The 22,994-nt window shown below is 42.4% G+C and overlaps 1 protein-coding gene and 1 long non-coding RNA gene across 9 annotated transcripts in view; one reads left to right on the plus strand and one right to left on the minus strand.

The window, feature by feature from the left end:
- LOC137427026 (uncharacterized) overlaps window positions 1-9,666 on the plus strand; it is a 15,254-nt gene extending 5,588 nt beyond the window's left edge. Inside the window, exon 2 of the long non-coding RNA XR_010984430.1 lies at window positions 9,369-9,666. This is a non-coding gene — a long non-coding RNA (uncharacterized LOC137427026). The remainder of the gene's footprint in view (window positions 1-9,368) is intronic.
- LOC137427022 (transcription regulator protein BACH2) overlaps window positions 1-22,994 on the minus strand; it is a 172,005-nt gene that overhangs the window by 88,907 nt on the left and 60,104 nt on the right. The window contains exon 3 of one of the 8 annotated variants that reach the window (XM_078778751.1): window positions 2,308-2,692. The exons of 6 other annotated variants lie outside the window; for them this stretch is intronic. In XM_078778751.1, coding sequence (XP_078634877.1) covers window positions 2,308-2,498 — 191 coding nt within the window. In that variant the 5' untranslated portion in view covers window positions 2,499-2,692. Of the gene's footprint in view, window positions 1-2,307; window positions 2,693-22,994 lie in introns of those variants that run through there. One more of the 8 variants, XM_068116130.2, reaches the window with a different exon arrangement.

A 22,994-nucleotide genomic window follows, 5' to 3' on the forward strand; every position in this document is an offset into this window, starting at 1 on the left:
TACATGGGAGTTGTGCCAGGAGGAAACCTTTGCTGCCCAGAAAGAACATCAGGGCAAGACTAAAGTTTGCCAATGAACACCGAGGCAAAGACCAGCACTTCTGGAACAATGTGCTCTGGACAGATGAGTCAAAGGTAGAGCTATTTGGCCACAGTACCAGAAGACATATTTGGCGAAAACCAAAGACAGAATTTGACCACAAGAACCTGATACCAACTGTAAAGCATGGTGGTGTAAATATTATGGTTTGGGGCAGCTTTGCTGCATCAGGGCCTGGGCAGCTCACCATCATAGAATCCACTATGAATTCTTTATTGTACCAGAGGGTGCTTGAGGATAATGTGAGGCCATCTGTCGGAAAGTTGAAGCTCAACCGAAGGTGGACCTTGCAACATGACAATGACCCTAAACATACCAGTAAATCCACCAAGGAATGGCTGAAAAGAAAGAAATGGAGGGTTCTGGAATGGCTAAGTCAAAGCCCGGATCTAAATCCCATCGAGATGTTGTAGGGGGATTTGAAACGAGCTGTGCATGCAAGAAACCCCTCAAACATCGCACAGCTGAAAGAATTCTGCATGGAGGAGTGGGCAAAAATTTCTCCCAGTCGATGCCAGAGACTGGTAGACAGTTATAAGAAACACCTACTTGAGGTTGTTTCTGCCAAAGGGGGCAATACCACCTATTAGAGCCAAGGGTGTACTTGCTTTTTCCATATGCGAAATTTGCATTTATGTTTATTTAAATTAGACAATGGACTACAAAATGTAAATGTTTCATGATATTTGTTATATTATATCACCTTTATCTATCAATATTGTTGAAATGAAGATCAAATAGCTGTATGTTGAAATATGTTGAAAAAGTCAAAACTTTACATGGGGTGTACTTACTTTTTCACGTGACTGTATACATACATATACATATATATACATACATATATACATATGTATACATAGATATACATATATATATATACATACATATATGCATATGTATACATAGATATACATATATATATATACATACATATATGCATATGTATACATAGATATACATATATATATACATACATATATGCATATGTATACATAGATATACATATATATATATACATACATATATGCATATGTATACATAGATATATATATATATATATATATATATATATATATATATATATATATATATATATATATATATATATATATATATATATATATATACATACATACATATACGCTGGATCAGCACGTCGCTGCGTCCTTTGACGACTCCTCAGCACCATCCCGACACACACCACTGCGTGCGCTACAGAATGAGGTGTTTTTACAGCAGCCGGAGTGGTATGTATATATGTATATACATATTATATATATATATATATATATATATATATATATCTATATATATATATATATATATATATATATATATATATATATATATATATATATAAACATGTATATGTAAGGTAAGGTGTGTGTGTGTTTCGATAAGAAGAAATGCGGTAGTATGTGTCTGCTTATATGATGGAATGTGTGATAAAGATGATGAATTTACGATAATTTATATGAAAGCCCCAAGCAACGAAGGTAAGCATCCATAGATAAAGCAATAAGCGCGGAGTAAAGAGCTAGAAGGTGCGATTGCATTGCTGAATCGAAAGACTATGGATACAATCGAGGTCATGAACCTATTGATGTGGACCCGCCATTTGAAGGGGGTTCTGGGAAGAAAGGGTCAAAACCTCGATGAAGAACAGAACCCAGCTGATGATCTAGCCAGGTGGAGAATCAGTCAATCAGCTACAACTATTTCGAGGTTTACTTATCGAAGAATGTTGTGTCGTGTGTTCGTGTCATTTATAACGTCCTTTAAATGTTAATGTAATGCATTACCAAAAGTAATCACTGTAAAGTGATAAAGGGATGGTAATTGTTTGGAAGAGCTATACATGAAAGAGATTGTGTGTGTGTATGTGTGTATGTGTGTGTGTGTGTGTGTGTGTGTGTGTGTGTGTGTGTGTGTGTGTGGCACCACATTTTGGACAAATACAATACAATGGACATCAAACACAATGAGATTACAAACATGAAGAAGAAACAAAAAAATGCCGTTGCAACCTTCCGACAAAGTTGGTTCTGAAGCAGAGGATCCTTTGTCAAATCTGTTTTCATTTAATGTAATATCTACACTATGTTGTTTACATATACCAGCATTATAGGATGTAACCACCGTAACACCAGACATATACCAACCATTTCGCATGGTGCGCCTCGACTCGCCAGGTACCTTCGCACTCACCTGCCGTCGTCGATCAAGTTGCGTACACCAGACGGTTCCCAAACACCGGCACCGAGTCCGAATGACACGTCGAATGGCCGTGATACTTCACCGGGCAGCACGATTGCACCGCTCGACGATGGTTCCACCGCCGCTCTGTTGTTGTAGTAGTTTCCAGCCAATACCACCGAACGGGAAGTTCTTTTTTCCATGTTTTTTTTTTTTTTTTTGCTTCAAGGCGTCATATGTACATATTTCATCCCTTTCAGTCTCTTCTTCAGTATGTGAATAAAGGAATGTTTACCTTTTTTGTCTCCGGGGGAGGAGTTGCAGGAGAGGAGTGGAGGTGAGATGCAAAATTCATTGGAGATAGTAAAAAGGGGGAGGTTAGGAGAGGGGTGTTCACCTGTAGAAACGAGAATAAATGGAGCAAAGAAAGAAGTACAGGTGTAAATACATTTTGGGGGGCAGAGTGGGAGAGAAAAAGAAATTCTAAACTTAAAAGAATTGTAAAGTTATGAGATAACACAAAACAGAAAAAAAAACAAAGTGCAAATGTACAAAATTTGGCAACAGAAAGAGTTACAAAAATAAAGGAGGGGATTATAAATAGATAAAGCGTGAAATAAGAAAAGGTTACAAATTGGTCTCAAGTTCTCAGTTTGCTCGATCGTCACCTGGAAAGGGGAGTTGTACAATTAACACCCAATCTCGAGAGCATTTTGGAAATGAGGTAGGAGAGCAAGAGTGGGAGAAAGGGAGGGTGAAGCAAACGGAAAGACAAACACAAACAGACGGCACCATTAATGTGACGATCCGGGTCATAAGGAACGATCGACGTGAGAAGGGAGGTCGACCAATGGTGTGGTGGTCGAGGAAGACCGCTTCGAGGAAATATCTACTTATTATAGCCCAGCTCAAGTCAGTGAGTCAAAGATGCAGCTCAGGTGTCCAATTTGTTGCGATGGAGGGCCGACGGTGACAATTCCACCAACGATAAACCGGACTCGTACAAGTATGGGAGCCAATGCAAGCAGAACATCCGACTTTGTCCAAGCCACTGGCCTCACGGAAACGAAAGAAAGGAAACTGTGCAACTGGCTTCGCATTTCCTTTCAAACAAAGTGTGCACCGTGACGCCGTACAGTCACAATGGTGGCCTCAAACAATGTTTTGGACCCATCTCGATGGAGATTCGGATCTGGATCCAAAAACACGATAGTAAGCATGTTACAATAATGACGATTGCAGTTATTACAGTGTTAGGAAGTCCAGTCAAGTGCCCGATTTGGAATCTGTCAGTTACACGTGGAATCGGAACAGAGTGAAAACTTGTTGTGCGATATGATGCTTGTTGTGCGATATGTTGTGGGATGAAAACTTGTTGTGCGATATGTTGTTTGATGAAAACTTGTTGTGCGATATGCTGTGTGATGAAAACTTGTTGTGCGATATGTTGTGCGATGAAAACTTGTTGTGCGATATTAAAACTTGTGCGATATGAAAACTTGTTGTGCGATATGAAAACTTGTGCGATATGTTGTGTGATGAAAAGTTGTTGTGCGATATGTTGTGCGATGAAAAGTTGTGCGATATGTTGTGCAATGAAAACTTGTTGTGCGATATGTTGTGCGATGAAAACTTGTTGTGCGATATGAAAACTTGTTGTGCGATATGTTGTGCGATGAAACCTTGTTGTGCGATATGTTGTGCGATATGTTGTGCGATATGAAAACTTGTTGTGCGATATGTTGTGCGATATGAAAACTTGTTGTGCGATGAAAACTTGTTGTGCAATATGTTGGACGATGAAAACTTGTGCGATATGTTGTGCGATGAAACCTTGTTGTGCGATATGAAAACTTGTTGTGCGATGAAAACTTGTTGTGCGACATGAAAACTTGTTGTGTGATATGTTGTGCAATGAAAACTTGTTGTGCGATATGAAAACTTGTTGTGCGATATGTTGTGCGACATGAAAACTTGTTGCGTGATATGAAAACTTGTTGTGCGATATGAAAACTTGTTGTGTGATATGAAAACTTGTTGTGCGATATGAAAACTTGTTGTGCGATATGTTGTGCGATCAAAACCTGTTGTGCGATGTTGTGCGATATGAAAACTTGTGCGATATGTTGTACGATCAAAACTTGTTGTGCGATATGTTGTGCGACATGAAAACTTGTTGTGTGATATGAAAACTTGTTGTGTGATATGAAAACTTGTTGTGTGATATGAAAACTTGTTGTGCGATATGTTGTGCGATCAAAACCTGTTGTGCGATATGAAAACTTGTGCGATATGTTGTACGATCAAAACTTGTTGTGCGATATGTTGTGGGATCAAAACTTGTTGTGCGATATGAAAACTTGTTGTACGATATGTTATGCGATGAAAACGTGTTGTGCGATAAAAAATTGTTGTGCGATATGTTGTGCGATGAAAACTTGTTGTACGATATGTTGTGTGATCAAAAGTTGTTGTGCGATATGAAAACTTGTTCATGGGGATGTGTAAATGTACAGATATGTTGTGCGATGAAAACTTGTTGTGTGATATGTTGTGCAATAAAAAATTGTTGTGCGATATATTGTGCAATGAAAACTTGTTGAGCGATATGTTGTGCGATGAAAACTTGTTTATGGGGATGTGTAAATGTACAGATATGTTGTGCGATGAAAACTTGTTGTGCGATATGAAAACCTGTTGCCCACCAAAGGGCCCTCGATGGTGTAAAAGTCAGAGCGTCCGTCCACACCGAGTCTGGAGGACGGCAGATCGAATCCCGGCAGAGTCATGCCAATGACCTTAAAAGTGGTCTGCGCTGCTTACTTGGTCGACGCTCAACATATAAAAACTATTAGTCTAGTAGGAAGACTAGGTCCCCCTGCACCCCCGGAGATATACTTCTAATCAGTGTTTCTAGATTGGAAAAAATGTGTAGAAAATGACTAGCTATGGCCCCAAGCTGAAAAAATGTCCCACATACCATTTTTATGCAAATTACTGCTGCAAATTTTATGCAAAATTATGCAAATTTTATGCAAATTTTTGATGAGGAGTAGAGTTGAGGGGTCTTTGAGGGCTTCATCGAGGTGCTCTCGGTTGCAAGACTGGGTCATTCTGAGAAGCACAGCAGGGTCAGAGATCATGATGTTCTCCTCCTCAGTGAATCTCTCCATCAACAGCCTCTCCATTGCCTCACACACTGTTTTGAGGCAAAAGAGGGACTTTGCGTAGGCCTTTCCACTGAGAACACCTTTGAGAGATCCACTTGTTACTAGTTGTGCCTCAAAGAGAATCTCTGCATATCCAGAACCACGCATCTTGTGTCCAGTGAGCATCCCGATGTAGTTCATGGATGTGTGGAAGGGTCCAATCGTTACTACATGACTAGCAAATTCATTTGGCCAGCGCCAGATGATGGGAAGGGCTTTCATGCAGACACCCAGATCAAATGTATTCAGGACCCATCTCTGACCCACCTCAGCAGTTGCTGCCTCGGAACGCTTCAGTAGCTCACGAACAACTGCGTTGTCTGTGATCGGTTGGTGGATAGGCGTGCAGTAGTCGACTGTTGATTTGCTGGGTGGGGGAGAACCAGTTGCAGAGGTGAAACCCCCTAGCCCAGGCACAGGCTGCAGGCCATTGCCATGCCATGCAGGCACCAGGCACAGACCGATCACAGACAACGCAGTTGTTCGTGAGCTACTGAAGCGTTCCGAGGCAGCAACTGCTGAGGTGGGTCAGAGATGGGTCCTGAATACATTTGATCTGGGTGTCTGCATGAAAGCCCTTCCCATCATCTGGCGCTGGCCAAATGAATTTGCTAGTCATGTAGTAACGATTGGACCCTTCCACACATCCATGAACTACATCGGGATGCTCACTGGACACAAGATGCGTGGTTCTGGATATGCAGAGATTCTCTTTGAGGCACAACTAGTAACAAGTGGATCTCTCAAAGGTGTTCTCAGTGGAAAGGCCTACGCAAAGTCCCTCTTTTGCCTCAAAACAGTGTGTGAGGCAATGGAGAGGCTGTTGATGGAGAGATTCTCACTGAGGAGGAGAACATCATGATCTCTGACCCTGCTGTGCTTCTCAGAATGACCCAGTCTTGCAACCGAGAGCACCTCGATGAAGCCCTCAAAGACCCCTCAACTCTACTCCTCATCAAAAATTTGCATAAAATTTGCAGCAGTAATTTGCATAAAAATGGTATGTGGGACATTTTTTCAGCTTGGGGCCATAGCTAGTCATTTTCTACACATTTTTTCCAATCTAGAAACACTGATTAGAAGTATATCTCCGGGGGGTGCAGGGGGACCTAGTCTTCCTACTAGACTATATAGAGCATGGACAAACGACCAAAAGTTGGCAACCATTGCACTGGCTTACTGGGTTCAACGGCCTCCTCCTGCATTGACGTTCCTTGGAAAGGGATCTATCTCATGATATATTTTCATCATTGTTGTTGTTGAACCAACGGTCATTGGGAAGGAAAATTAAGCTGGCTGTTTATATATACAAGGTGGACACTGAAGACCCACTGATATGCAATATCAAAGACCCACGGGTCGAGTGTAGAGTGACCATTTTGACCAGTCATGATTTCCGATTCCATACACGTTTCGGCTTTAACAAAATAATATATTAATTTGAAAAAAACTCCAAGCGTGCCGAGTCTCCAAAAGGAAATATTATCAATTATCGTTAGAATTATAATACAATGCCGTGTGATTACGTTGTTTCCTCGTTACAATTCCCATTCACCAAAAAAACCAAAACAAAACAACAAGCAAACAACACATCGGATAATACAATACAAGCTCTTGTGTGTCAATTATACAGTTAAATTAAAATAATAACCAAATGATTCCTTTTTAAATCATAATTATATTTAAACTGACTTTGAAAGCAGCAGAAGGGGGAACATCACGCACTTGTTCATTAAGATAACAATATAAATTGAAAAGGAGAATTCAGCAGATAACTCGGCCTCTGGAATAACGGTCTAGCTACTGGGGTTGTGGCGCAGATCGGAGGTAAAACGTTTTCCGATTGAAGCCTTCGCTCCATGCGAGACTCGACCCTTAAATTCGTACTTTAGACCCCATATTCCCGGATTCCTCGGTCTGTGGTCACACACCACCGACCCTCTCCTCCACCAACCCGACGCGTTATCAGTTGCATGCAAAGCCCCCCTCCTTTCACCACCCCCACCCTGACCCCTATCAAGGCAGCTGCTTAGTGGGATGGTCTACAAATAGGGTGGCCTTCAGCACGCAGCAGATCGTACCCAAAGATGCTTCAACAAAATGCATCATTGCGCTTGCCCACCCGAAGCAGGCAGGAGTCTTGCTTCGTCACTGCGTTGGCGATGAGATCTCCTCAACCAGGAAAAGACCACCGGTCCCACGTGAGAATATCTGAGATTTCATGTCTGCCGGTTATCTCGAGGCCACCTTCCGATGGAAAATAACAAACAAAACAAAATCATCATGCCGGTTGCAAAAACGCAGATTTAAATGGAAATTGCAAAAACAATCGAAGGGGTCACAATGAGAACCAGACGATGCAACTCAACGAGCAACAGCACACGACAACTACGTTCCAACAATTTTGATCAACGTTGATGATTCACAAAATCAATTGAGGGTACCATTTTAATTCGAAGGAAAATCGTGGAAATAGCCAATCAGATTCACTCGCATCCCGACATTGGACATTATACTGGATACTTCCAACAAACTTACAATTGCGAGGAACGATGGTGCAGATTTCTTCTCGTCTCCTGCCATAATCAGATCGCACTGAGCTGGTAAGTACATGTCGGAGCACTCCCTAACCCCCTCCACCAACCATCTCAGAGCAGACACATAAATGTCCATCGATTCAAATATGTCTGAATGACTGGCAACACACTTGTCGCTTGATATACGACAAACTCTTTCCACATCGCTTACAAACACAGATGTTCAACATACACACACAATTTCGATGAAACTTGACCACAACCTTCATCATCCGTGATGTACCACAGTTTGTTCACAAAATAATAAAGAAATAAAGAAATAAATCGGGCCCATATTGGGTGTACGGGGGAGGGAATGGGCGGTGGGGGTTTATGGGGGAGTGAAGGTGTGAGGGGTGGGGGGGGGGGGGTGCCCAACATATGTATTTGCTTTTTTTTCTCAGAAACAACACATCCAATTCCGATTAAACTTGACCACAACGTTCCGTTCATCACTCATGATGTTCCAACGTTTGTTCACGGCTTTAAAAAATGGTCTAATGCCGTCTATGGTGGGTGGGGGGGAGGGGGGGGGGGGTTTGCCTCCCAAAAGAGGTATTTGCGTTCTGTTGCTCCAATTATCATTGGTACAATTTCGATGCTCTTGTGTTCGATATAACTGTGTGTGTGTGTGTGTGTGTGTGTGTGTGTGTGTGTGTGTGTGTGTGTGTGTGTGTGTGTTTGATATCACTCTGTCTTTTCTAGGGGCAACCATTATTCAAAGAAAAATGTCGGGATGGTGTCACATGATCATCCCTACTTTGTTTCCATACTTTTTGGAGTAAAATCCCTACATCCTTTTGCATTTAAAAAAATGTTTTTATTACTTGTTTCTTAATTATTTTTTTTAGAAATATACATCGATGTTCTTTCTACTACTGATTTTAAAATGTAGTACAAACTTTATAGACGTGCACACATTGTAATGGTACAGCACTGTACATACTTTATAGATGATCTAACATTTGAAATAGTACGTACAGTCAAAATGTGTATAGTGGCCCCGCCCCCACTAGGCTGATTGACAGCCGTTGTCCCGCCCACCCCTTTGACACTTCATTGCCCAGTGTGTAAAAATATGCAGTTACACCTACTTTTCGTGGAATCCTTTCAAGTTATGAAAAATTTAAGGTGTCGTGGACCTTCCCACTGTAAAATGTAGTAGATTTGCGTTTGAACAAATAACTCAGTTTAACAAAATTTTGAGGTACCGTCTGAAACAGTACTTAAAAAACAGTTGAATTTTAATGTTCTTTCAGCTTCTAAATTGCTTGCTTTTCTTTTGTAGACAGGTGTCTGGTCTTCATGTTGGTTTATGCCTCCTGACTCCAAAGGAAAACAACAAAGGCAGACTCCCAAGGGAAAAGCAAAGGCTAAAACCAACACTAGACATTCACAGCTCTTTTTATGATGAAACAATGATGATGTTGCAAGTGTGAACAATCAATGCAACAACAAATACCTGTCAGTCATCTGTTCCAATACTTATGATTACCTAAAATGGAGGGACTGAACATAAAAAGTGCTTTTGTTCTACAATGGTAAAACATATACATAGAAATACCAATAAATAAAAGCTGACCGTCTGTACTCTTACCTCATATTCATCGTTTGATCTCAAATCCAAATTTCTTCAGTACAGTATATAGAGTATATCTTACTATAATTCACCAAATGTCCGTCCGTCTCTCTGTCTGTCTGTCCGTCTGTTCCCAGGTACCGCAAAAACGGCTGAACCGATCGCAACGATATTTTGGGTGGGTAATCCTGGGACCCCCTGGAGTAAAATAGGCTATATTGTTTTTCCAATTTTTTCCAATTTTCCAATTTTTCCAAACACGATGGAATAATATTTACCAATATGAACAGTGATGTGGCTTTTATTGAAATTCTACAAATACTGTTTAGATTTTAATGATTTGCGTGTAAAATGATTTAACGGATGTTTATATAAATCGTTTAAAATAAAAAAAGACTTCAATTTCTGATATTTTGCCTTTTCATTTGGGCCTCCCAATTGAAGCCCCGCCCATTGGGCGGGTACCGTTGCTAGTAGCAATAATAACAAACTTGACTTTACTGTTCCAATACTTATGGAGGGCACTGTATGTATACACATGTGTGATGTCTCTGCGGGCACAAGTTGGGCACACCAGTGGTCAGTGAAGCTGTGGTCCTCTACTATTGGGGTTGTATTATTGTCATATACAGTCGTGGCCAAAAATATTGGCACCCTTCCACTTTTTTCAAATAACTCACAGTTTTCTCGAAAAAAAAGTTGAAATTGAAGAAAGTATTTGGTCTCCACAATTCTTTATTTCACTGTTAATATTACAGAACCTTTGTTTTTGATTCAGAACTTAATATATTGTTACGGTTGCCGGAGCGGAATTCCGCTCCCGGCACCGATGGGTTACGGCCCGGGGTTCGGGTTTACTAGGAGAGGGGTTAACCTCCGTTCCCTCCCGAACTTTCCGGACCTGTGGCTGCTGCGCATGAATAACTTCGTACTTAGCAGGTTGTGAATCAGCAACTAGCAATGTCGATTGGTCCGTCACGCAATAACTTACCTGTACCACGTGACGGTCCCAATCGGGGAATTACCGATATGAACAGTGATGTGGCTTTTATTGAAATTCTACAAATATTCCGGCGGTACACCAATTTAGATGGCCGAGCAAAAACCTTTGGTACCCGCTGGAGTCATGGTAATGTCGTTACGGCCTATGTTAACCTGGGCGCGGACAATGGCGGATCAATAAAGGAAAAGACTTTTATGGACAGAGAGAAAGGAAACGTTTAACAATTTGATTTATTACAGATATTTACAATGTAATTATTCAATAGGAAAGAAGAACGGACAAGAAGCAGGAACTTAGTTTATTCAACGCCTTATTACGATAACTACAGATAAACACCACATGGGCCCAGCATACTTTCACGGGGGAGGGGAGGGGAACGAACAAATGTAGAAAACCTGATAGCACAAAGGCTACAATGTTCCGGATACCTCCCAACATGGCAGAGTCAGGTTGGTCATCAGCACGGACTTGGGCAGGTAAGGTCGTGTGCACGTGCACCAAGAGAGAGTTCGGCAGCCAGCGGAGAACAATGAACATGCGCAAAACGAGAAAGTTCAATGCCTCTTTGTCACGTCTACGAGCAGCGATAGGGAGCAGGCAGTGTCCAGCCAAGAGAGCAATCACGTGCAGAGGCTGAGTGAACCTGGCAGAGAGAGACAGGCCCAGAGTCGAATAATCTTGCAGACACGTGGTGAGTGAGCCGAGAGAGAACGAAAATGTCCACGTGCTCAGTGAGGCGAGAAAGAGAATCAATCCAGGCACGTGTTAGATCCACAATGTCCAAGAACCAAGATAATGCAGAAGCGTGTTCAAAATCCCTTTTGTTCACCCTCACCGAGGATGGGGGAAATCTTGGAGGTCTCATTGCTCCTGATTGGTGGAGCCCATTACTCCGCCCCACAAGTCCCCCCCAAAGTAATTTTCGCCCTGATTGGTGGGTTTCTGAATCTGGATACCATGGTGTGCCTTGGAGCCTGGTGCATTGCGTGGTACATTATCCCTTATGGGTGGAGGACCTATCTTTCCTTTTCCCCAACGCATAAAGACATACTAACCCGAAATAAGGGGAAGGGGCTAAGATAATGGTCTGCTAGGCAAGAACTATTAGAAGGGACCTGTATGGTGGCTGCCATGACTCTTTAGTGCTTTCCCAAAACCGCAACAATATCCTTTTAAATCAGAAAATAAAAAGAAATGGCATTGACAAAATTATTGACACCCCAGACTTAATATTTGGTAGGCTGTGGCCATTGGACAAAATAACTGCAGTCAAGCACTTCCTATAGCCATGAATGAGCTTCCTACACCTCTCCACTGGCAGTTTCGCCCACTCTACTTGTGCAAACTGCTCCAGTTCCCCAGATTTGAAGGATGCCTTCTCCCAACTGTTGTTTTTAGATCTCCTCACAGAGGTGTTCAATTGGGTTTGGGATTTGGATCTGGACTCATTGCTGGCCACTTCAGAACAGTCCAGCGTTTTGTCTTGAACCATTCCTGGTTGCTTTTTAAAGTGTGTTTGAGGTCATTGACCTGCTGCAAGACCGATGACCTTAGACGGAGACCCAGCTTTCTAACACTGGGTTGAACATTGTGCTCCAAAATGCCTTGGTAATCTCCAGATTTCATGATGCCATGTACACATTCAAGGCACCCAGTGCCAGAAGCAGTACAGCAACCCCAAAACATCACTGAACCACCTCCATGTTTGACTTTAGGGATGGTGTTCTTTTCTTTGAAGGCTTCATTTTGTTTTCTTTAAACATAGAGATGATGTGCTTTACAAAAAAGCTCTAATTTGGTCTCATCTGTCCAAGAACATTCTCGCAGCAGGATTTTGGCTTGTTCAGGTGTGTTTTTTGGAAAACTCCAGTAGGGATTTCTTACAGTGCATTCAGAAAGTATTCAGACCCCTTCACTTTTTCACATTTTGTTATGTTGCAGCCTTATACTGAAATCATTTAAATTCATTTTTTCCCTCATCAATCTACACTCAATACCCCATAATGACAGAGAAAACAGGATTTTAGAAAGTTTTGCAAATTGATTTTTTTTTAAACAACTGAAATATCACATTGACATAAGTATTCATACCCTTTGCTATGACACTTGAAATTTAGCTCAGGTGCCTCCCATTTCTCTTGATCATCTTTGAGATGTTTCTCCACCTTGATTGGATTCCACCTGTGGTAAATTCAATTGATTGGACATGATTTGGAAAGGCACACACCTGTCTATATAAGGTCTCACAGCTGACAATGCATATCAGAGCAAAAACCAAGCCATGAGGTCGAAGGAACTGCCTGCAGAGCTCAGAGACAGGATTGTGTCGAGGCATAGATTCAGAAAGCTCAGCTCTTGTCTGCCTATTTGTTATAGGCCTTGCTGAGCAGCCTGGAACAACAACACACAACATGCATTTTAAAAGGCCATTTTCCCTGCTAGAGCGGGGGTTAGCCTTGCGGTCCCCATGACAATCTTCTCCATTTTGCCCTATTTTCTGCATCTCTCCTTGTTAACCCCCTTGCCCGCATTTCTTCTTCCACCATCTTTAGCCAAGTCTTTCTCGGTCTTCCCCATCCTCTGCTTCCTTCTACATTCATTTCCATCACTCTTCTCAACAGTCACTTTCATCCTTCCTCAACACATGACCAAACCATCTCAACCTGTTCCTCTTCACAGCATCAATCACAGGCTCTATTCCCATCATCTTTCGCAATTCATCATTTGTCTTCCTCTCTCTCAACGATACTCCGCACATCCGTCGAACCATCCGCATTTCCACCCTTTCCAACCTTCGTTCCTGCTCTACGTTCATTACCCATGTCTCGCTCCCATAAATCATAACACTTCTCACACATGCAGCATACACCTTTCCCTTCAGCTTCAACGACACTCCCCTCATCATCAGCACGCCACTCAGTTCCCGAAACTTCTTCCATGCACATCTCACTCGAGCAACCGTTGCCGAGTCTGATCCACCTTCTCCATTCAGCATGTCTCCGAGGTAGCAAAATGTTTTCACATCTTCCAGCTTCACGCCGTCTCCAAGATCCAACTCAACATCTCCTCCATCTGCAGCTCCCTCTGTGCACACCTTACACTTGAATGTAGCTGCCGCACTGGTTAATGACCCTCTCAGACCACTACATTTTTGATGAACCCACTCAGCGCACATTGTACATTGAATGGAGTTCACTCCGACACCCTTCCTACACACAGCACAGGGCTACTTCCCAGTTCTTTCCACCTCACCACATGCTTTACCACTTGCCATCACCTTCGTCTTTCCGTTATTCACCTTCAGACCTTCGTTATAGGCCTTGCTGAGCAGCCTGGAAGTTCCACTCAATTATTTTGCCAAGTTGAGGTGTAATGGTTCATATCGACGACCGAGCCGCACATCTCTGTGTGCATCAGGGCTGCTAAAAACGCTGGGTTCGCTGCAGGACAGTTAAGGAAAACTGGCACATCAACACAAACAGGTGTTTGGGGGAACAACCCCAGGTTGAATCAAATTTGAAGTGGAAGAGGAGTCAGATAATAACTCGATATTAGCGGAGAAATAACAGGCCAGCCGGCCAGGGCAAACTCCGGAACTTCAGCAGCTCTCTGACTACAGCAAACAAAATGGATGCTTTCGAGTGTGCTTGCTCAAACAGAGCATAAAGGGCAGAGGAAGTCTTGGAAGGGATAGTAGGAAGGTTGGACATGACCTGGTTGAGCAGCAAACGTGGCCTATTTGCAAATTGTGGCAACTATCTGTTGGGGTAAAGCCCTGTTACCTCATGGATGGCTTTTCACAGCTACATGATGATTAAAAGGGCGACGAGGAGGGCCTAGTTAATCATAAGGTCTGGAGTTTTGTCTCTCATTACTCCACGCACATAAAGCGGAAAGCTGAGTTGCACAATTGGTTCACTTCTGTCTGTCTGTCCTTCTGTCTAGAAAGTTAGAAACGTCAGTTTATGATAGAGGTACAACTTAATTTCAATTGAATGTTATATTTACCTGTGCCACCAATGGTGGATGGAGGTTATGTTTTCACCCCTGTCTGTTTGTTTGTGAACAAGATATCTCAAAAAGTTGTGGACGGATTTGGACGAAACTTGGTGGACAGGTTGTGTGTGCGACAAGGAAGAATTGATTAGATTTTGGTGATCATCCGGATTCGGTTCCGGCTAGTAGAACTTTTTAAGTGATTCTTCACCATTGGGAGATAGGGCCAAAAACGATACATAGCAGGATTTCTCCAAAAGTTCTGGACGGATTCAGATGAAACTTGGTGGAGAGGTTGGGTGTGTCTCAAGACCAAATTAATTCGATTTTGGTGAAGATCTGAATATAGATTCAGATACGAGAATTATTTAATTTTTTAAAAAGTGATTCTTCCCCATTGAGAGATCGGGTGAAAAGCGATATATAACATGATATTAAAAATAGTTATGGACGAGTTATGACGAAACTTTGTGGAGGAGTTGATTTGATGACAAGAACAAGGCGATTAGATTTTGGTTCAGGTCCAAATCCAGATCCGGCCTATCAGTGGGATACAACAACAACAACAACAACAACAACAACAACAACAACAACATGCATTTTAAGGCCATTTTCCCTCCTAGAGCGGGGGTTAGCCTTGCGGTCCCCATGACAATCTTCTCCATTTTGCCCTATTTTCTGCAATCCATTGGGATACAAACCATAAACTGTTCAGCCTGGCGGAGGTGTGTGCTCTACCGTGTGCCATTCTAGTTTGAACATGAATCGGAACATAAATTGGAAAACGAATATGTGGTATAGCAGTATTCTGAATATTCGGAATAGGCTCTGAATTTGTTCCAATTGCGCATGCGCAGAGAGAAGTGAGATAATCTTTTCACTCGGTCTACCTGCCTGGCAATCAAACAAAATTGGAAATAATTCCAAACAGGAAACTGACTGTTTTTGAGCACGTCATGAAGGACACAAACAGGCACGGAGAACGAACGTGGCGTGTTATGTAAGGTGATGTAAAAGATGATGCATCATCGGTGGTATAAGTCTGAATTGTTTTTCTACGATCTTTAAAATCCTTGTTTTATTCCAATTATATTATACACTCGTACTTGAATACTGTGGAATACAAATCCCCTTGTTGACACATTCAAAAACATTTCATTTAGCAGTACTTGGACAAAATATTATGGAATTTTACGTCATCTCCACCAATCAAATGTGCCGCTCACAGACCCCGCCCATGTCCTTTTTGGTGTTCTATGAACTCTTCAGGTCAAACTTTTGATTGTGAGTGCACGCTCTGCTCTCTCTCATAATACATTGTGCCGTAAAGGGTCATTCACAATGTCCATCAATATGGAAACCTCATTCAAGGACGGTGCTGAATGAAAGCAAGTTCCATAATCAGGTAACGGTGTTGCACCACCTCTTCATTTGATGTTCTGATAATAAAATACCGCTCTGGTGCTGCATTATGAAGTATGAAGAATGCAACAATGAGCAGCAGAAAGCTATTGTCTACAAGCAGACGCACACTAGTAGAGATAAATTTTCAATGCAATGCATCCATTGGACAATGTCTTGCCGCAGGTAGACCCAGCGAGCTTTTCCAGACAATACAACAAAGACCGAGCAACTTGGAGACCACGCCAAATAGGGCGAGACAGGGTTTTGCAGGTTTCGGAAAACATTACTCAAGAAAACATAACACGAAGAGCTCGCAACAGACGCCTCAACTTATAGTCTCCCCGTGGAAAGTCTTTCAAGGCCTCTGTGAAAGTGTGCCCAGAAAAGCGAGCGGTCTATAGTTCCAACCTCAAAAGTTTCAGGAAAGCTGACTGCGGTCCTTGTTATTTCGACTGTTATTAAATTAATTGGTCACAGGATACGTGTGGAAAAGAAACCACAGTGAACAGGAAGCAAGGAGGAAACAACACATGTGTGAGGTTCTAAGTTACGATGCCAAGCTGCAGCTGACGCATCAAATTGCTCAGATTGGAGACGTCATCAGCGGAGAGCAACAAAACTGCAAGTCAGAATCGACCTTTCATCACCCTGTACGATTCCGATCGCCCCACTCCTCCACAATCGGACAACTTGGTAAACGTTTCCTTTGCAGGGGCATTAGAAGAGATGGTGAGCTCCATATAGGAAGATTGCCAAATGTTAATTTTGATATTCCCAAATACAACTCGAAAGAAGGTGTGCTCCACGATGCATCACCCTGGCTAGCATTCCAAATCTGAGCGGCTACAAATGGACCACCACTTCGCACTATGCGTCACTATGGTAGGAAGGTTATCGAGGTCAATCGGGGGTTACTAAAAGGTCAACAGACCAGTGGAACTTTTGATAGGAATTTTTGAAGGGCTCGTTTCATTTGAGAGATGCATGGTGGACGGTCATTCCGATTTGGGTTTTCGCATTCATATCGACATTCGATCATCCTTCAAAACTTTCCCATGGTGGGTGCTGCTCGCGGTGGTTGTACTCGTGGCAATTCGCCGTACTGCAACGATGCGTTGAGAGATCGTTGGGGTGGCTTATTCAGGTTGCAAACTCGGACTTGACTGAAGTCTTGGCTCCCGAGTCGTTTCAAGTCGTTTGCTGGTGAGTCTTCAGTCTAATTCAGGGACATTTATGTAAGCAATGAGATCAAGTCACTGGCGTGAGACTCAAGTGATTACGCAATGAAGGACAAATTCATACTCTACTTATAGGAGATCGAACATCTCAGCCATCCTTTGAGCTAGGAACATGAAATTTTGGCACAATAGTGAGCAAGTGCTTTGGCAAAAACCGTATTTTTTGTTTTTTGATTAATCCATTAATTGATTAATTACTTAATTATTATCGATTAATTAAGTACTTATTTATTTCCTTTCTCTTCTGGGCAATATCTCAGGCACCTTTTGAGCTAGGAAGTTGATATTTGGACACAACAATGATCAAGCGATTTGGCTGTAAAAGGAATTTTTGATTTATTGATTAATCAATTAATCGATTAATTATTCGATTAATGACTTCATTAATTAATATTTTAAAAGTTACAGATTCGGATGAAACTGTGGGGGTTTAGGCATTCTATTAGCCAATTGATTAATAATTTAATTATTTTGAAATTGTTATTTATTTATTTTCATTATTAATCACTTATTTATTTTCTTTCTCATCTGGGCAATATCTTGGGCATATTTGCAGCTAGGAAGCTGATATAATTGGACACGACAGTGACCCAAGTGATGTCGCTATTTTTTATTTGATTAATCAATTAATCAATTAATTATTTGTTGATTCGTCAATTAATAAATTAACATTAAATTTTTGATTAATGACTTATCGAGTTAATTTTCAAAAAGTTACAGCTTCGGATGAAACACTGGTGGTTGAAGTACGCCATTAGCCAATTTTTAAAGAAATTATTTTACGATTGCTATTTATTGATTTTCATTACGCAATTAATCAATCAATTATTGTTTGTACACCTCTCCCTCCCAATGCCATCGATATATGCTGCATGGTGGTATTGCTGGGCACCGAAGGCAACCTGGCAATGCCGCGCCGGAGGATATTATAATTTAATTATTTTTGGCATGGGGGTGGTGTATTTTGAATGTATCTGTACTTTTTTTATATTTTTCAAATGATTCGACACCATTGAGTGATAGGACCAAAAATGATATATTATGTGACATGATATTTCAAAAAGTTTTGAACACATTATGACAAAACTTGCTGGATGAGTTGGGTAGGTGACAAGAACAAGCCGATTAGATTTTGGTTCAGGTCCGGATAAGGATCCGGCCTATCAGTGGGATACAAAACGTAAACTGTTCAGCCTGGCGGAGGTATGCACTCCACCAAGTGCCATTCAAGTTACACTTAAATTGTTTGCACTTCAAGTTGTTGTGGGGAGGTTAAGGAAACTAAGAAAAAGAAGAGAAGTGCGGTCGGAAGGAATAAAACTAAAACGGTGTATTTAGCAATGCCAAGGCCTTGCCAGGGTCATCTAGATTACAGTACGTCTGAGAATGAACGATATTAAAGTAAATTTATGTGGAGACTCACACACTGACCCATTACATTAGCCTCTCCCATAAAGGAACTGAGGAGGCTAATGAGGGATGCATGTGTGTTTGGGGGTCGGGAGGGGAGTTCATGCAGATGGGGGTGAAGTACAGAACATATCAGATGAAACAATGTTGGTTTTGTGTCCACGGTATGTTGATGGCCCTTAAAGACGTCTTCCTTCGTTAACAAACTCACAAAAAACACAAATACGGGGCACCAGTACATGCAGTTATTTAATTATTTTATCCATTATTGAAACACAAACATGTTTCTAGTTATTTTTGCCCAACAAATAGGAAATCCTTTCCCCACCAACCTATCGACGCAAGTGTACAATGCAAGTACTGTAGCACAATGTACGTATGGCCGGCCTATTGCACAACAGGATATCTTTGTTGGTATGTACACATTTAGCGAGGCTCACGTTTCGTATTTGTACATAAATGTCGCCGGTCTTCATGCTGTTATCTGAAAAAATGGATGGTTCAAGTCCATAGAACCCCAGCACACATTCCACGTCCAACCTGCCCCACGTGGTCATGCACATTCACTCTGTGACCAAGGAGCGATTCCATGTTTCTCGAGAACTCCATCACGCCTCACATTGGGACGCAATTGTGAGTTCGATTTAAGGATACGAGTAACATTCCAAGAGTTCTCCGGACAAGATATTTACAACGAGCATTCTGAGTATTGCGCTGCAATACATGTCCCGTACCGGCAGTCTGTCGTCCGGAAAACTGTTGGGGAAATTACCAAAGTTCAAAGTGCCATAACTTTGTCAAAAATGATCGAAATGTCGTGAAGTTCGAATTTGATCTTTTTTTCTTTTTTTTTCGTATACTGAATCGAGGCTCGTGAAAGAGCTAACATTTATTTCACAAACAAATCAACCAGACAAACAAAATATACAAAAATAGGGAGCAGAAGACAAGATGGGGAGAGAAGGGGAAGCACACAACCACAACATTTGAGAGCAGGGAGAAGTGTGGGAGGGAGAGGGCTTGGGGGGAGGAGGCGTGGGAAGGGGGGGGGGGGCGGAGAGGTATAAAACACAAGGGGACCGAAATTAGCGGGGGTAGAAAAGATCAAGGTTTTGGATGGGGGAGGATAAGAGATGGTGGTGAACAGCTGTTTTAAAGACCTGGAGGGTGGAGTGGGATTGAAGAGAGTGAGGGAGTTTGTTCCAGAGGCGGGAGAAAAGAGGAATGCTGGAGTGAAGGTGAGAAGAAAGTCTTGATTTTGGCAGTTTAACCATAAGAGGGTTGCAGGCAGATCTTGTGCGACCTGTAGGAATATTTGGGGGACAGAGCCCAGAGAGAGCTGGGGGGGCAAGGCCAGAGAGGAGTCGGTAGAAGACGGAAAGACCACCAACCTGCCTGCGGTGAGTGAGTGAAAGGCCCTTGGAGTTAGCTTCATCGCGGGAGATTCCAATGATTCTGAACGCTTTGGTTTCAACAGCGTGAAGACGAGCTAGGTGTGAGGCAGGAGCACCAGACCAGAGGGGAGAGCAGTATTCCATAGAGCTGCGGATGAAAGCCTTGTATGTGGTGAGGAGCTCAGGTGTGCCAAGGAAGGACTTTGCACGACGGAGGATGCCCAGTCGGCGACTGGCTTTGGAGGCCAGATTTGAAATGTGGTTTTCCCAGGAAAGATCATGGCAAATAGTGAGACCCAAAAGCTTGAGTGACAGAACTTCTTGGAGAGGATTATTCAGAAAGTGGATGGGAGGGTTGTCCAGTCGGTCTTTTCGGAGAGACATCGTAAGAGTGTGAGATTTATCAGAATTGAAAGACATGTTCCATTTGTTTGCCCAGTCTGTGATTTTGTCCAGGTCTGCAGAGAGCGAGGAGGCTGCAGACTGCCGATCTGAGGGATGAGGAATGGAGCGACAGAGAGTAGAGTCGTCAGCAAAGAGATAGAGAGGATTTTCAAGAGAGTCAGAGAGATCATTGATGAAGACCAGAAAAAGCACAGGGCCCAGAACACTACCTTGGGGAACTCCAGCCTGAACAGGAAGAGGAGATGAGAGAAACCCATTCAGGGCCACACGTTGACTGCGACCAGAAAAGAAGTCCGGAAGTCCGCAAGCCATGCGTGGAGATTTCCATGGATATCAAAGGAGGAGAATTTGGTGAGCAGAGCTGGGTGCCAGACCGTATCGAAGGCACGTGAAATGTCAAGGGAGACAGCTCTAATTTCCTGTTTGGCGTTGAGGACCTCCATCCATTGTTGAGAAAGCAGAAGCAGCATGTCCAGAGTAGAGTGACCAGGTCTGAAGCCAAATTGATGATCAGAGATCAAGCCACTTAACTTATCATGCTATCTGTAACTTATCATGAGGAAACCATGTGCCAAGTTTGAAATCATTAGCATTAAGAGTTTAGAAAAGATTGTCATGGGGACCGCAAGGCTAACCCCCGCTCTAGCAGGGAAACTGGCCTTAAAATGCCTGTTGTTGTTGTTTGTAAGAGTTTAGAAAAAAAAGTCCGGAAAACTGTTCTTTGCGTGACGGACTGACAGACCGACATTCTGACAGACAGACAGACAGACTGACGGAGGGACGGAGTGCAAACCTATAGTCCCCTCCAGTGTACACCGGTAGGGGACTAATAAGTAACCATCACGATCTCCGAAAAGTGTACATTTTCGTTTACAAATGTCTGACAACATCCATGGTGAAAGTGACATTGTCAGTGAAAGACAAGAATAAAAATTGAGGAGGTGGTGAGTGGTGTACCTGTCAAATGCTATACCTCTCTAGTGACGTTGAGTGCGAGATCAACGACCATTAATGTAGCTTCGCATCAAGAATCCTGTCTTTCACTTTTCACTTCCTCATGGTTTCTGTTTCTTGGGATCAGGTATGTGTAAGGGAACCGTTCCTTGTCTGCATGTGGGCTGGTTACCTTCCCCTTTAGAGCCCAGTTTATCAACGTAGACAGCCCATACCCATTTCAAATGGGACATCACATGCTCTAACCTGTGCCCAAGAAACTTCAAAGGACCATCGGATTTGGTTGCACCCGCCTCCCCTCGTCCTCCAATGATCGCTTCAACTTGTGGGGTAAACAGGCCGGGTGATCCATCACATCGATACGCAGCGCCAATATGGCCTAAAAAACAATGATAATGTTTCCTTCCTTCAGCCACCCCTTGCTAAAGCGCCAGACTACACCTCTCTGAAGAGATGCACTTTAACCGAGCGCCGCAGAAACCCCCGCGTGTGGCTGCCGAATCGTAATGTAGAGGACTTTGCAAAGTCATGGAAAACCCATGCAGCCAGGGTTGCGTACTCCGGGACACGGAGATATACCTCGTGAGGTTTTGCCGCTGAGCTTTCACAGCCAGGGAATGTATCTATCCAGATGCCTATTCTTTGGGACATTTTGGAATGCCATGAAAGGTGTGCCATACTGCATGGGCAAGGAAACAGATGCAGATTCATAAAGACAAACGTACAACGCCTGATTGATGGGATGTACATTCTTATTGGCTGTGATTACCATATAGTGTTTAAAGATTGTTCATCAAACACCAACTGCTTTAAAAGTCAACAGTGTATCATGTGCTGGAAGCACGCACAGTGTGAACTCATCATCTGGAGCAACAGAGCTCACCTGCAGTTACAGAAACACCTGAACAGAATGATGAAAGAGCTCTGAAGAATACAATGTATGCCCTGGAAAGGAATGGCCTAAGTGGGTTTGCCTGCTTGCCATTCCCACATGAGCACATCCGTCGGGATGGTGTGAACGTGGCGATTCATCTGATGTCTTCCAAATGTCATTATTCATGTATAAAAACTACTATAATGTCCTTGTCCTGCATTTAACGATTCTACAAGCACCTCGATGGGCCTGATCAGATAACTGCAAAATAAATAAGTAAACAAGTACAGATACATTCAAAGTACACCGCCCCCATGCCAAATAATTAAATATCCTACAGCGCGGCATTGCCGGGGCACCTCCAGCGCCTGGCAATACCGCAGTGCAGCTCATAGAGGCTGCATTGGGAGGGAGAGGTGGACAATAATTGATTGATTAATTGCATAATTAAAATCAATAAAAGATTATCACAAAATATTTTCTTAATCAATTGGCTAATAGCATAACTAAACCACTAGTGCTTCATCCGAAGATGTATCTTTTAGAAATTTAATTAAATAAGTCATTAATAAAAATAAATAATTGATTAATCAATAAATAATTAATCGATTGAATGATTAATCAATAAATCAAAAATATCCTTGATAGCCACATCAC

Source organism: Myxine glutinosa, chromosome 5 (assembly GCF_964187855.1).
Source record: "Myxine glutinosa chromosome 5, kmMyxGlut1.1, whole genome shotgun sequence".
NCBI classification, from domain to species: domain Eukaryota; kingdom Metazoa; phylum Chordata; class Myxini; order Myxiniformes; family Myxinidae; genus Myxine; species Myxine glutinosa.